A 13,717-nucleotide genomic window follows, 5' to 3' on the forward strand; every position below is an offset into this window, starting at 1 on the left:
CTGGGTCAAGGTTCTGGATCATCATATGGCTCCATAAATTCTTGTGCTGGTAAAATGAAGGGCACTACAGGCACATAAGGGTGCAATTACCTTTTTTGAACCTGGTGCTGATTGTCTTCTTAAAGGTATGCGTTAGGCTATAAAATAGCCCTGAAACTAACAGTTAAACCCTTCAACCAGGAAAGGAATCTGTCCTGCACCTTTTCATCTGCAGTGCCCTAACATAAATCTCCTGTGTGGAGTCAAACCCTTCCCCCTCTCCCCTTTTTTTTTTTAAATCGAATTACTGATGACCACTGACAGCTGGAATTTGTGCTGGAACAAGTGAAATGACCAACCAGACCTGTTGGTCACTGCATGAAGCAAGTCCTACGGGAATGATAAACACAGAGGTACTTGCCCGTCGGCTGTGGACCAAGGCTCCCTGTTCATCTACAGACTCCTCTTTCTCCCCTTCTTGTTTCTCCTCTTTATCTGCCACCTAAAAGAAAAGCCCAGAATTACTATGGCAAACAAAAAACAATACTCTTTTACAGTTTTCAGTTTTTACTTTTTACAGTTTTTCAGTCTTTTACAGTTTTACAGTTTTTACAGTTTTTTTTTCTTATGGTAAAATAAGGCGTTAAAGGTTTAAAAAAGGCCTATTGCAGTTTCTGTTCTGAGGACACCAGTGCTGTAGTGGTTCAGATTCCACAACACTGAACAACAACAAAAATTGATGAAGTATCTGGTGTTTTACCTCATTGTCACTGACCGCCGCAGGTCCCTCTGGAACTTCCTCTGTTTGTTGACTGCTGTTCTCATCCGATGCAATGCCCTGCTGTTCCATTTCTAGTTCCTTTCGACGGGCTTTCCGCCGGCGTGTTTCTGCCCCAATCAGCGTGCCTAAAACAGGTGGAGGTAGGTGTTCTGCAGCATTTGGGCTACGTTTCTGCACAGGGCAATTCCGGTTCCCCTTGTGACACGCACAGTCCACTTTATAGTTGCTGCTCCAAAACACAAACATAATTCGTGTCACTCTTCATTTCTCAACCCTTGTACAGAGACATTCAATGCATCTCCTACTAAACATCTCACCACGTGCCAAAGCAAGGACAGCAGGCTACCTTATGGCCTCTATTGTAGAATATGCCAGCAGAACTGGACAGAATAGCCGGAAAATGCAATTCAGTAGAAAACGGAGCAAAATGTAGAATGCGAGGAAAGGGCTGGAGGAAGATGTCCAGTCCAGGAGGGCAGTGGAGAGCTCCTGGGCGAGGTGAAGGACTCACCAGATGTTGTACTCATAGTCAAAGGCGATGGTAACCTCTGTGTCCTTGGCAATGGTGGCAACAGCATAGATGCACAGGTGGATCATCCCATCAGCAATCACATGACGAACCTTGTTAAACAAAGCAGAGAGAAACTAACATCTCCACAAGTTGCACTTCTTATTTCCAAGAGGGAAGCCTCCTTCTGTAAAGTAGCTCTTATCTACTACACGAATAATTATCCTAAAAATCTCCACAGGGAAAAGCCTGTTTCACTGCTCTTACCCTGTGCTTTTGCACTTACACTTCCTACCACCTGCTTACCCTATCATTCTGCAGCCAGAGGAAAGCAATGAAAGAAACATTTCCCTTCAAAAAAAACTCGTTCCCAACTTTCTTCTGATCTCTTATTCCAAGTATAAACCATCAAACAAGCAAGAGATGCAGAGAATTTACACTTTTTACTGCATTCTAAGTTTGAATATTCAAGAGAGTGCAATAAATTTATGTAAAACTTATCTGCAATTACAGTGATGGTGAAGAGAGAATTTACCTCCGCATTTGGAGTGCAGGAACGCCTGATGAACCTGGCATCATTACCAAAGGTGCGGGCATCAACGCACATTTCAACGCCATTGAACTTGGAGTAGAACAGCACAAAGGGATATGGCCTGGAGAAGTAACAGAACGTCTCAATCCCAAAATACCCAATTCCCATGGCAGTTATAACAGGAAACAGTGCTTCCAACAGTACTACTGCTCTGGAGGCTCATGCATTTCCATGAGCAGAGTTGAACAGATTTACTTCAGAGGGTTTTGGTCCGCAAGCAGAGCATCAAGCTGAGGCTGTGTATTTGCTTTTACTTTTTTACGGATGGCACAGCTGACAAGGGCCCTGTAAGCGTGCATTATCCCATAGAGACTCTAGTCTCTCTGTGCCATGATGCTCTCTCATACTAATCAATTCATAGTACTCTTACTTTTTGAAGAAATGCCCATTGACCTCGAATTGCTGTCGTAACATAACCTTCCCTCGATACTCAATTATAAGGGTATCTAGTGCCAAGTCTCTCGCTGCCCTCAGGATCTTCCGGTGCTTCTGAACCCGAGTCACCCTTCCCAGCTGCAGCTGTAACAAAAAACAGAACAAAATATGAGCGCTAAAACCAAAGGCCTGTAACTCAAGGAGAGTGTCTTGCCTGCATGAAAATAAAAATTAATCTAGTAGCAACACCCAGGAACTCTGCACATACACCCGGTGGATATATTGTTTATCCTGTAACAGTTTAGCAATAACCAATGACCTTGATAATACTTATCAAGAACAAAGAGTATTCATTCCTTTCCTTCAACAGTAAGTCTCAGAAACCCATCAGACCAAGCATTTTAGTCTTGCAGCTAGGAGGTATAACCAGACCTGTCAGTTGCCGCTAATAGGGAACTGCTCTGCAATTATGGCCACTTTAACAGCCAGAATAACTCAAATCTTCCCTAAATTGTGGGTTGTCACACGCTCAGAGGAAAAACAGAAGCTTTTCCTTTTGCAGGGGATGGTAATTCTAGCTAATAAGCCAAAGACTTGAGCTGTCAATTTCCATCTCCATCCAGAATCTTCTCTTCATCTTCCTGTTCAACCAGTGCTGGGGATTTTTTTTTAACATGAAGAAATACATTTTTAAGCAGATATTGACAGTTTGCTGAATCTCCTTCATGTTCAAGCCTATTACGATGGATTTTCACAAGATGTCTTGACAGTATGCAACCACACTATTCTTTAAGCACAGACATGCAAAAAAGAGGTTTTATGGCATAATGGAGGGATATTATAAGCACTGCAACACAGAAAAGATTTCTTCCATAAAAACAAAGTACTTTTCCTGCTTAACAGGTTGAATCTCTCTGCACAAAAAATTTGGGTAATTTTGCAAATTAAGTGAAGATGGCTGACTGCCTCACTACAAGAGCTGTGCCTGCTCCTTCCTAAGCATGATATTCACTGTTCATAAGGGCAGTTTTTGGTACTTTTTTGGGCTGAATTGAGGCATAAGTGTTCTTGCTTCAGCAATAATGACATTCATCTATCTAATTAGAAGTAAAACACATGATTTTGTTAAAAGAAAGCTCCCAAGTTTTCCTGATGAAGCCCTCTAGCTGGGAACAGCTACTGAGCAATCTGCTCATCTGGATAAAAATCCCACTGGCTTAAGAAAGGGCTCTATCAGGACAATGGCAGAATGACGACGTTCTAACCTCATAAAAATAAAGTTAATGCCCTAAGGCAGCACTCAGTACTGAGAAGCAAATGAAACCCTCCATACTGACCGTGTTGAGAGCACTGAACCACAGACTTTACCCTTCTCTTTTGTTAAAATCTTACATGTGTTCTGAATAAATGTCTTTGAGAGGAAGGAAGCTTTCATTGTTTTAATACATTATACTGCAGATCTTGGATCAGCCAGTAAAGTAAGATCTATTAGTCGACTTCTCTCAGGTTCAGGATAAAAATAGCTTTATAAAAATATTCATTTGAAACCTATGCAGAAGGAGTAATGGTCTTGCTATTCCAGATCTCCTTGTAAAGATATATCCAGCGCTACATTTATCATGCCTACAGGGTGTATCTCTTGCAAACAATTCTATACCCACTGTATCTGCAGGCAATTGGAAAAACCTGAATGTATTAGAGGCTCTGAGAAGCCTTGCACAGTGTCGTATCCTGGATCCTGATAGGAGCACACAGAGCATTCCCCAAGTCCAGAGAAACCCATTGAGCTGACATAAAAGAGACCCACACAATTTTATGACCAAGAAGTCACACTGCTAGCCCTGATTTGCGATCAACAGCCTCGTGACATGAGTGAAAGATAAGATGGTTTGCATTGCTGAGAACAGTAGCATTCTGTGGCCAAATCATTTTAAGAACACTGGATCCACTTTGCATTATCCAACTGTAGCAATAGAGTAAACAAATGGAACCAGATTTGTTAGCGTGTGCCGGAAGGAGATAAGGAAGAAGTACCTGAAGGTAGCAGATAAACTAGAACCGAGACACAAGCCTGCCTCCTGTCGAACAGCTTTGTTCCTATACCACCCCTAGTTCCTCATCGAAGGTGGCTCTATGCAGGAGGGACAGACCAGATGCCCTGCAGTGTTTACTTCTGACCTAAATTATTCTACAGCTCTACCAATTTTTCTTAGAATCTTTCAGAAACGTGAATAGATCTGGGAGCCTCCATTCTTGCCTTTGGCCCATGACTGATTTGTGCTACTGGTCACCTGATGCTGGAAAACAGCTCGGAGAACACAAGTGGGATGAGGTAGGGTGCTGGAAGGAAAAAAGAAAGCCCACAGAGGAAAGAGAATCGCTGCATCTGTAGAACTTCACAATTATCTGACTTTGGTACGACAGGAACGATCTCACAGCATTTCTGATAAGATCCTAGCTCAGCTTGTTTTTCGTTCTCTGAATTTAGAAATATGAAAAGGATTAGCTGCCATGCTTTCATGTGTGAAAAGAACAAATGACTTTATTCACGTCACAGGCTAGGGATTGCTGACTGCTAATCAGACAAAACTGTTCTCATATTTTTGCAGAGCAACATCTGCATAATACTCAGTGGCTTTACTTTATAAAGGCTCTTCACTTCAGTATGTGAAGTCAATCAGAGGTTTGAGCTCAAGTCAGCAACTATCAGAAGCAACAAAGGGCAAATACTGACCCTGGGTTTGCTCTGGCAACAGCAGGCAGAAAAGTGCTTCAGCATGTTCAAATAATTAAGCATCTCATCACTAAGTTGTTTTTACTCAAAACACCAAACAGCCTCAGGTTTGCACAAACTTCCCTTTGCAACTTTTGGATATTTGAGAATTGTCTTGTCCAGACCACTCCAACGATCAAAATCCCATATCCTGCATCAAACTTCTTAATGCACCTCTTCCTACTCCTAGTTTGGGGAAGCTTCTCTCCCCCCTCCCCTTTTTTTTTCTCCTCCCTAAGAGTACATGGGCTACATTTGCATCCTTGTTTACCTAAGCTAAATGAACTGAGAGAGCACACAAGGTATACATGACATTTTATTTTTACTCCTTTCTAGTTTCTCCAGAGTCTTCATGGCCAAGCAGAGCAGCCATGACACCCATCTTCTACACACAGCTGCTATCTGCATATTGACACCACCACCCTACTTTATTTTTTTTCCTAAAATACCTATTTCCTCATCACCCAAAAAAAAGCTATTTTCATGTCCAGTAATGACATTCGGTTAAATGACAGCTGATGCAAACTGAGAAACCTTCTCAGTTTACCTAACAGAGATGAGACAAATGAGTGGAACAAAAATATAAAGCACAGGATGAGAGACCATGTACTCCTGCTGGTCACTCCACACCTGTGACAGACATCTGCTGAGCAGAGAGAACAAGGATGTAAGGGCTGAGAAGCAGCAGCAGCCCAGGATAGCCACCTGAATCTTCCTCAGTATCCAAGAGATATTACATAGCCACCAAGTCCCTTTGCACTTCCCCGGCATGTGGAATGATAGCTACCTATATACAGCTTGTACAGAGTAGAGAGTAACTTGTACAGAGTAACTGCAGCTCCCTATGAAGGTTTTGCAACTTTATCTTTTTGTTTCTTTGGAATATATTGCATTTGTAGTCTTCTGATTTGCAATGCTGGTCACTTTTCCCTGTGGGAAAACCTACATCTGTATAGGGGAGGGAGAGGGCAAGTGAGCATGACAAGAACAAACACACTTTGTATGGTGTCTTTTATAATCGTCTGTCCTGCTGTACTCTGTGAAAGTGACAAAAAAAACCACCAGCCTGTTTTATTATTTATTTCAGGGCTTTTCCTAAAATTCATGTGAAGGAGATAGCTGACTTTACCTTTAAGACTCAGAAAATATTAAAACTTCAAGAGAAGCAGAATGTTTCCCTCCCTGTACTTCCTCACAGTTGTTCCATTTAGGAAGCCCACTCACATAGCCATGTAGAAAGGTTACACCTCCTCCTCCCCAGGTTTTATTACTGTAGAACTAGAGGCAAGACTGGAAGGGAGTTGGGTCCAAAGTCCTCATTCTGCACTCTCCCTTACTGGCAGTATCTGTGCTCTGCCTGCTGTGCTTCACCTAGATGAAAGCAGAGGGAAAGGTGGGAGGGAACACATGAACTTCACAGGGTGCTGAGTCACCTGATATAAACAAGAATGATTCAAGCACAAACATATACCTGATAGTCAGGTTTCTGACTGTGCTCCCCTTCTACAGGAGAGGTGCCCCACATCTGGTTGTGAAGCCCACCCTTTTCAATTCCACCTATCTCCGTTCCTCCCGGACAAGAAAGCCCCGCGATGCCTGAACTGACTGGGAATGCTGCCCCCTGTTCAATAAGCATGGATCAGATGAAGTATCAGCTCAGAACAGTGGGGAGGAGGATGGATACCACACAAACACATCCTTCTGTTGTTTCTCCTTGTCTACACACGCTCCATAAAGCTGGCAAGACCCTAATCACTGCACGTCTCAGAAGAGACTGAATTAGGTAGAGACAGTTCCCTAAAATCAAATTGTAATCATGCAGTATTTGAAAGCCACCAGAGGTCCAAGTAATCACCCAAAAGTCTGACATAATGTTGAAAAGCTTCTTTAAAATAGCTTCACACGCAACATGAACAAAAACAACAACAACAACAAAAGACAGGAAGCCTCAGTTGGAAAGTAGGAAGTTTCCCATTTCCAGGAAGTGGGAAAGTGAGAGATCTGGTTCTGCCTCAAGCCATTCGATCACCAAAAGTAGTTACGGCAAAATACCTGTGAATCCTACCACAGAACTGTACAAAATGTCCCCAGCCTAGTAACACAGATTCAGAAACATTTGCATTCAACCAAATGAAGACCCAAAGTAGGTCTCATGTCTTGGTAGTGGTATTTCTTCTGTTTCCTTTCATATCAAATCTATACCTATTGGTCTGAAATTACACCGTGACCAGCTGCTATATTCCTTCTCACTCATGCCCACACCCTAAGCCTAGAAACCAGAGGATCTGATCTACCCCACTTCTTCTGTCACATCAGTTCTTACCTGCATCTGGGACCCAATTACAGTATTATTGCAGGCCAACTCTGTTTTGTTGATTGTGTCTAGCATAGCAGTTTTGCCCACGTATTCTTTATTAGAGTTTAGATGACGCTCCAACAAGTTCTGCACATCAGCGCTGTACTGGTTAGTAAAGGCTTCTTCGTACTGATCTGTCCAGAGTCGTATTCGATTCTCCCACCCTTCAGCTGTGTTTTCATCCAAGGCATGTGCTTCAGAAGGGGAGTTCTGCACCAAACAGCAAAGGGTGAATGGCTAGCATACAACAGGAAAAACCTATCCACAGTGTGCTCAGCATATGAATATGCTACAGAAAAGGGAAACCCACTCGAAGCTATGAAAGCACTGGTTACGAGGACACCTTTTTCAGAACCTCTGTCCTCTATAAACATTGTACAACAGTGCCACTTGGGAATCTACAGACAATTCTGTGAAGGACTAAGACCCCTTGAGAGTTGGTACTTGGCACTGTTACATACAAGGAAATTAAGCTAGCACTTGGCCAGAAAGAGTTCTTTTTAAGTCAATTTGGAAAAACAATTAAGCAGATTAAAAAAGCACAGGAACAGAACATACAAATGCAAATAAATCTCATGCAAGCTTGTCTTACATTCAACCCACTCACGTCCAACAAAATGCTAGATGATGCTGATTGTATCTCAATCTTTGCAGTGACTGATCCCAAAATACTTCTAAAACCTTAAAGCTAAATGGTCACCAGGGTTTCAAGAAACTGAATGTACAGCGTAAGCTAATACCCAGAAGGTTAAAACTGCAAGTCCTAAGCAGCATAAAGAAGAGAGGTTGAAATCAGGTAATCCATTTATACCATCTTGTAAGGGAGGGGAAAAAAGCTGGTAGAAAAAAAAAAGTGCTTCATTCTTTATTTAACAATAATTTAAATAACTGAACAAATAATATTCCAGAGGTCAACAACTTAACTGGCTTTTAGGACTGAGACATATGAGACACTGTATTAGTGGTGACCAGAACCACTGAAAAACGATCATTACTTTCATCATACATATTACAAGCACAAAAATTACATGCATTTTTATCCTCTTCAGGTACTTGGGTACTATGGAGACAGGTGCACACACCACAAAATCATCCTTTTTCCCCTGAGCCACCTGCTAAGAGCCACAGCACCACAGTTAGATAGAACTGATGGACCTTTAAGCACTCTTGTGCTTGTAGGGAAGTTTAGCTCCCCCTTTTTTGTCAAATAAGCTTTCTATCATATAGCCAAACCTACCAGCAATGCAAAAAGAAATAAATATATCATTCCATTCATCCCTAAGTAATAGGATGTGGATAGAAGCAAGGCAACATTGCTAGGGACTCCAACACTAAACTTGAGCTACTTAAAGACACCCAAGCTTAAAATATCTTTGATGCAGTCAAATGATAACTGACCTCACAAGAGAGTGGCCACAACCAGTTCTACATCCTTACATCAAACAGCTCACTCCCAGGTGTCATGAATCAGTCTTATCTCTTGGAACAGGATGGCATTACAGAAAGTAATGAGCTATCTGAAGCAAAAGCAAGGTTCAAGGGGTAATTCCTGTGATAACCTTTTGAGCAGGCCTGCTTTCAGTGCACAGAAAGGCTTAGGATTATTCTGAGGCTGGTAGCACAATCAGAAATTTCCCAGGTGAACCAAGAAAAGCACAAAATTACAAGGAAAAAAAAACAAACGCGCAGCACAACAGCAACTCACACACCACCGTCACAGAGCCTTCTCAGTTCCACTCACCTTCATTCTCAGAGACTTCCGTGAGCCCTCTCGAAAAGCCTGTCCCCGGAACAAGGAGAGAAAAAAATATTTTATAACCTTTTCTCAGAATTAGTGCCCCAGAATGGTAATAGATCTTATGCAACCGACCAACCCTTAACAACAGATGGCAAGAATTACAGGAAGACCTACACAAGAAGCAATGGACATGAGCAAAAAAGATTCTGCAATGCAAATCCAGTGAAAACTGCAAAAAAAGCTTGACAACCAGGATTTCAGAACTGAAAAGCCTGCCTCATGCTTAGTATAAAATCTCAAGATCAAAACCCAACCCGTCCTGACTGACCCCACTTGCTTTGACAGAAGAAAGGGCTAACAGAATCAAACTGGTTCACAAGATACTTGGAGACCTCACAAGGCTCCTGCTTCCAGTCTTTTATTTAATTAGTGCCTACCAGAACAACTTCAAGGGAAACCTAAACCTGGGGAAAATCACGGTAAAGCTAGCAAATGATGGGAAAGAACCAGCTGCTCACTCCCTCATGCTCCAATACAGACAATTTAAAATTATTTCAGTCCCCAAACCCTCACACACAAGACAGTAAAGCCATCCCTCAGCAAATGCTCATTACTACCTACATAGTTCTCCACACAGGCACTATCTCTGTCCCTGAAGAACAGTGCCAAGAAGCATTGCAGCCCAGATTCCTAAGATAATCTGCTAAGAAATGCCATGTTCGCTTCATTTTTCATTCCATTCACAAGCTGCTTCTTTGCCACAAGCAGGCAGACTCCAGGAGCTATTTCCCCAAATCCTAATACAGAATGGAAAATATGTGAGCTCAAGCCTCTGAGCACAAATGGACAGTGTTGGGAAAATAAGCGTGGAGTTCCAGTAAGGTCATTTTAAAACTAAGAGCCACATACTCCAGCAGGTCACACATTTAAGGAGTCACATTATTACACCAGGGAGAGCAATTCCTGATAGGACAAGTTTCTTGTTTATTCCCAGCTTGTGATCCTGCTCTTAACAGAATTCCACATAGCATTTGAAAGGAACTACAGCAGCCTCGTCTCATTCCACATACCTTGATCTTTTTGGCCTTTGGAGCAGTGCGAGCTTTTTCTGTACTCCTCTTCCTCTTCTTCGGTTTGCTTCTACGGACGCGGTTGACAGTCAGCGTGATGCTTGTAGGGGTGTGCTGAGTAGCTGTGTACAGCACCGTAGAGGGAGACAGTTCTTCATCCCAGCTCTCAGTTGCACTGCTGTCCCCACCTATAGAGTGGAGTGTTTCATTAGCAACCTTATAATTCACCCCGCAGAGAACAGCCCACCCCTACGTCTACTTTCACCGAGGTGACTTGACAACACACAGCTCATCCCTGGGAAAACTGTACCACTTCAGTTTTCCCTCCCAAACTGGGAACAGGTCTCCCACACTCCTGATATTTCAAAGAATAGCACGGATGAATATTTTACTTTTTTGTTCACAAGATAACCTGATTTCCCCAAGAGCTAACTGAGGTGAGGTAGAAGGAGTGAAAAAAATCCCAGTGGTTGGTACGTACAGAACATTAGCAGGCACTGATTACAACTAGATGATTGCATCAGCCAAAGAGAAAGGCCTTGCAGAAAGAAAGCAAAAGTCACCATTATCAGAACTACAAACTCACTCACCTGACACGTTGTCCTGCTTCCGGCGGCGGAGTCTGATCACCTTCCCCCTGCTCATTCCTCTGCCAAACGAGAATGCACAATTGAAGCTGGTTTGTAGGAGTAAAGTCACTTGAAATTCAACAGGATGTCACAAGATGCGTGCCCTCAGTGGGGCCCAGGATGATAAGAACATCGATTTAACATCCTCATCTCCACTCCTGGTGCCACCAACACTTGTCAGGCTGACAACGCAAAGGAGGAGGGTCAATACTAGGTAAAGCACTGGGAAGAACGCTCCAGCTAGCAAAAGGATGTGTGTCCCACAGCCCAAACGTGACAAAGCTTGGCTTGAGAAGTCAACACGAGGAGCAGTCCAGATCTGCACTGCACCAAAGCTTACCTGCACTTTTCGCACTTGAGGAGGAAACCATCTTGGGAGACACTGCAGTGGCACCAAGTGGGAATTGATTCTCCTTCTGAGGAGCTCTCACTGTCCCCGGAGTTCTCCTCATCAGGTGAGTGCAAGCCGTTCAGTTCTGCGCGAGGTATAATGGTCTGGACAGGAGGGGAGGCTGGCGGTGTTGGAGGAGGAGGGGCTCCGTAATTATGATCCTGAAAACGAGTATTGGCAGTACTACTTTTAATGTGAAGATATGATGCCTAGAAACTTCCCAGGTTATTACTTAACAACCGCTGTAAAACAATAAACTGAATTCCTCAACCTACCAAGAAGGTAAAGCTCTGAAGGAGGTGAATGGTTTACTTCACGAATTACATTCGCCAATGAATTAAATTCAAAACCTAGGAAAGTCACCAGGCTACTTCAACATTAACCGTTGCTCTGCTAATCATCTGAGATGACATCAGTGGTCAAACACCAGAACAGGTTGTCCAGACACGTTGTGAAGTCTCTGTCTGCTGAGATATTCAAAACCCAACCGGACACAGTTCTGGGCAATCTGCTCCAGCTGACTCTGCCTAAGCAGGGGGGTTGGACTACCCAGTCCCAAAAGGTCCCTTCCAACCTCAGTGATTCTGTGACATCCTGTTCATCCCAGAGTTTCAGACCTTCCTGACTGTTCCTTATTTCTCACAGTTATAAGTTATCAATGTAAAGACCTGTGCGGTTGAAACAAGCATAAATAATATACAATAAACCAAACAGGGCATAAAATTACTGCCAGAAAAATATTATATATTCATATAAAGTCACTTCATTCAGTTAAAAAAAAAAATCTATCACCTAGAACACTAATAAAGCTTGCTACAAAGTATGCAAGGCTTCAACAAATAATAAACACATAAATGCAAAATGTATGGCACAACTCAGCTGTAACTCAGCGTTCCCTAATAAATAAGCCAAATCTCCTGAAGCTTAACAGGCAAAGCTATGGAACAAGGAGAAAAAGAGCAAAGCAGACAGTAAAGAGCTGATTCACTGCAGAGAGAGTACTCACTGCGTAAGGCAGCCCGCGATAGCTGTGTTTCTGGGTGGCCCCATAGCCGTGGCTGGAGTACACATTCTTCTCACTGACAGCTGGACTAGCTTCCACAGACTCTGGGCTGCAGAAAGGGCCAGAAGTAAAACCCATCAATAGAACATCATTTTTAGTGCCAGTATTTCACAGCTCTTTTCTATTCAACACGTGAGCTCCAAATGAAGAAACTTTGTGAAATCGAGGTGTTCTATGTGCTTCACCAGGCACTGTGTGTGCCAACGTTGCACAGGATGAACCTGCTTTCAACAGAGGGAAGCAACTGAGTAAGGGCCACCCTGCATAACTCCTCTTACATAAAACTGGGTCTCAATCTGAGAAGTTAAAAAAATAATTAAGAAACACGTATGAAGCTCAATTTCCTTATGGTTAAGGAAGTTGGGTATAGTTTGGCATTCATATCTGAACTCAGCCAGCTTAATCTCAAAGCCACCGAACAGTACTGCCATGTTATCTACACAACAGCTTATTTCAAATAGCAGCTAAGCGGCTTTCCTGCATCTGCGCTCGTTTCTCTCTCTCTCTCGGATACTAATTGTTAGCCGAGTCCAACGTCCCAAGATAAAGCCTGCACGAAACCTGCAGCTGTCCCGACAGCAACCGCTGGGAGCTGGAGATTCCTGCTACGAAGGGGCTACAAAATTCATGATCTGGACAGACACCGGCCACGGGCAAATCGGATTTACCCTGTTCTTTCTACGCAGCAACATGGTGTGCAATGTGCTCAATAAGAAATTTGTTGCTGAGGTACAATGCACTCTTCCACCACACGGTGGTGAAAAAAAACTGCTCAAAATGAAAGGTATATCCTCAGCAGAAAGCTGCAGAAACCCTACTCAGAGAAGGGACAGCTGCAATTCAATGCAGGGAATATTAGATAATGAAGCTACGGACAGAACACCAGCAAGGCAACGCGCCACCTATTAGGAGCTTTCCCCCAAGCAGGAGATGGACATCAGCAAACCTCTGCAGAGGACAGAAGCAGGACCCATACCAGAATACAGCAGAATATTACTGAATCACGTCTGCAGCTGAAATCCTCTTCAAAATTACAGCAGGTAGCTGAGCAAGCAGGAAAGAAAAATGCAGGAAGGGAAAACTTTACCTTGGGCTTGTGCTGCTCTGGTGAGATCTCGGAGGATTCTCAGTGGGTCTTAGGTTGGCAGCGGGAATCAAGCAGCACTCAAACACTACAGGCCAGTGGTCACGCGTGGGGGAGCGTTTAGGCACCACCCAAGAAAAATAACCCCTGTGCCCTTTGGACTTCCTATTAGCACTTGAAATCTCTGCTGCAGTGCAGTTTGCCCCACCCTGCCACTAAACCTGCTACACGCTAACACCGACTTCCCGGGCTCCCTCCTTCTGGAGCGAGGTAGACCCGTCTTTCCAACAGGAAGGAGCAGTGATTTAGTGTACAAAGAACTGCAGAATGCCTTTAACCTGCGTAAATCCCAATTCTCTAGCTCAGAACCGAGATGCA

General features: G+C 43.3%; 1 protein-coding gene across 4 annotated transcripts in view; it reads right to left on the reverse strand.

Moving 5' to 3' along the window:
* The window catches only part of SETD5 (SET domain containing 5), a 76,397-nt gene that overhangs the window by 25,137 nt on the left and 37,543 nt on the right, over positions 1-13,717 (reverse strand). For 2 of the 4 annotated variants that reach the window (XM_080606826.1, XM_080606827.1), the window contains 10 exons: positions 11,142-11,353; positions 10,763-10,821; positions 10,173-10,360; positions 9,106-9,144; positions 7,332-7,574; positions 2,231-2,379; positions 1,804-1,921; positions 1,272-1,381; positions 740-986; positions 401-481 (listed from right to left, as the gene is read on the reverse strand). In XM_080606826.1, the coding sequence (XP_080462952.1) occupies positions 401-481; positions 740-986; positions 1,272-1,381; positions 1,804-1,921; positions 2,231-2,379; positions 7,332-7,574; positions 9,106-9,144; positions 10,173-10,360; positions 10,763-10,821; positions 11,142-11,353 (1,446 nt within the window). Of the gene's footprint in view, positions 1-400; positions 482-739; positions 987-1,271; positions 1,382-1,803; positions 1,922-2,230; positions 2,380-7,331; positions 7,575-9,105; positions 9,145-10,172; positions 10,361-10,762; positions 10,822-11,141; positions 11,354-11,467; positions 11,824-12,198; positions 12,305-13,717 lie in introns of those variants that run through there. The other 2 variants (XM_080606828.1, XM_080606829.1) reach the window with 2 other exon arrangements.

Source organism: Anser brachyrhynchus (genome assembly GCF_964034855.1).
Source record: "Anser brachyrhynchus genome assembly, chromosome: 10".
NCBI lineage: Eukaryota > Metazoa > Chordata > Aves > Anseriformes > Anatidae > Anser > Anser brachyrhynchus.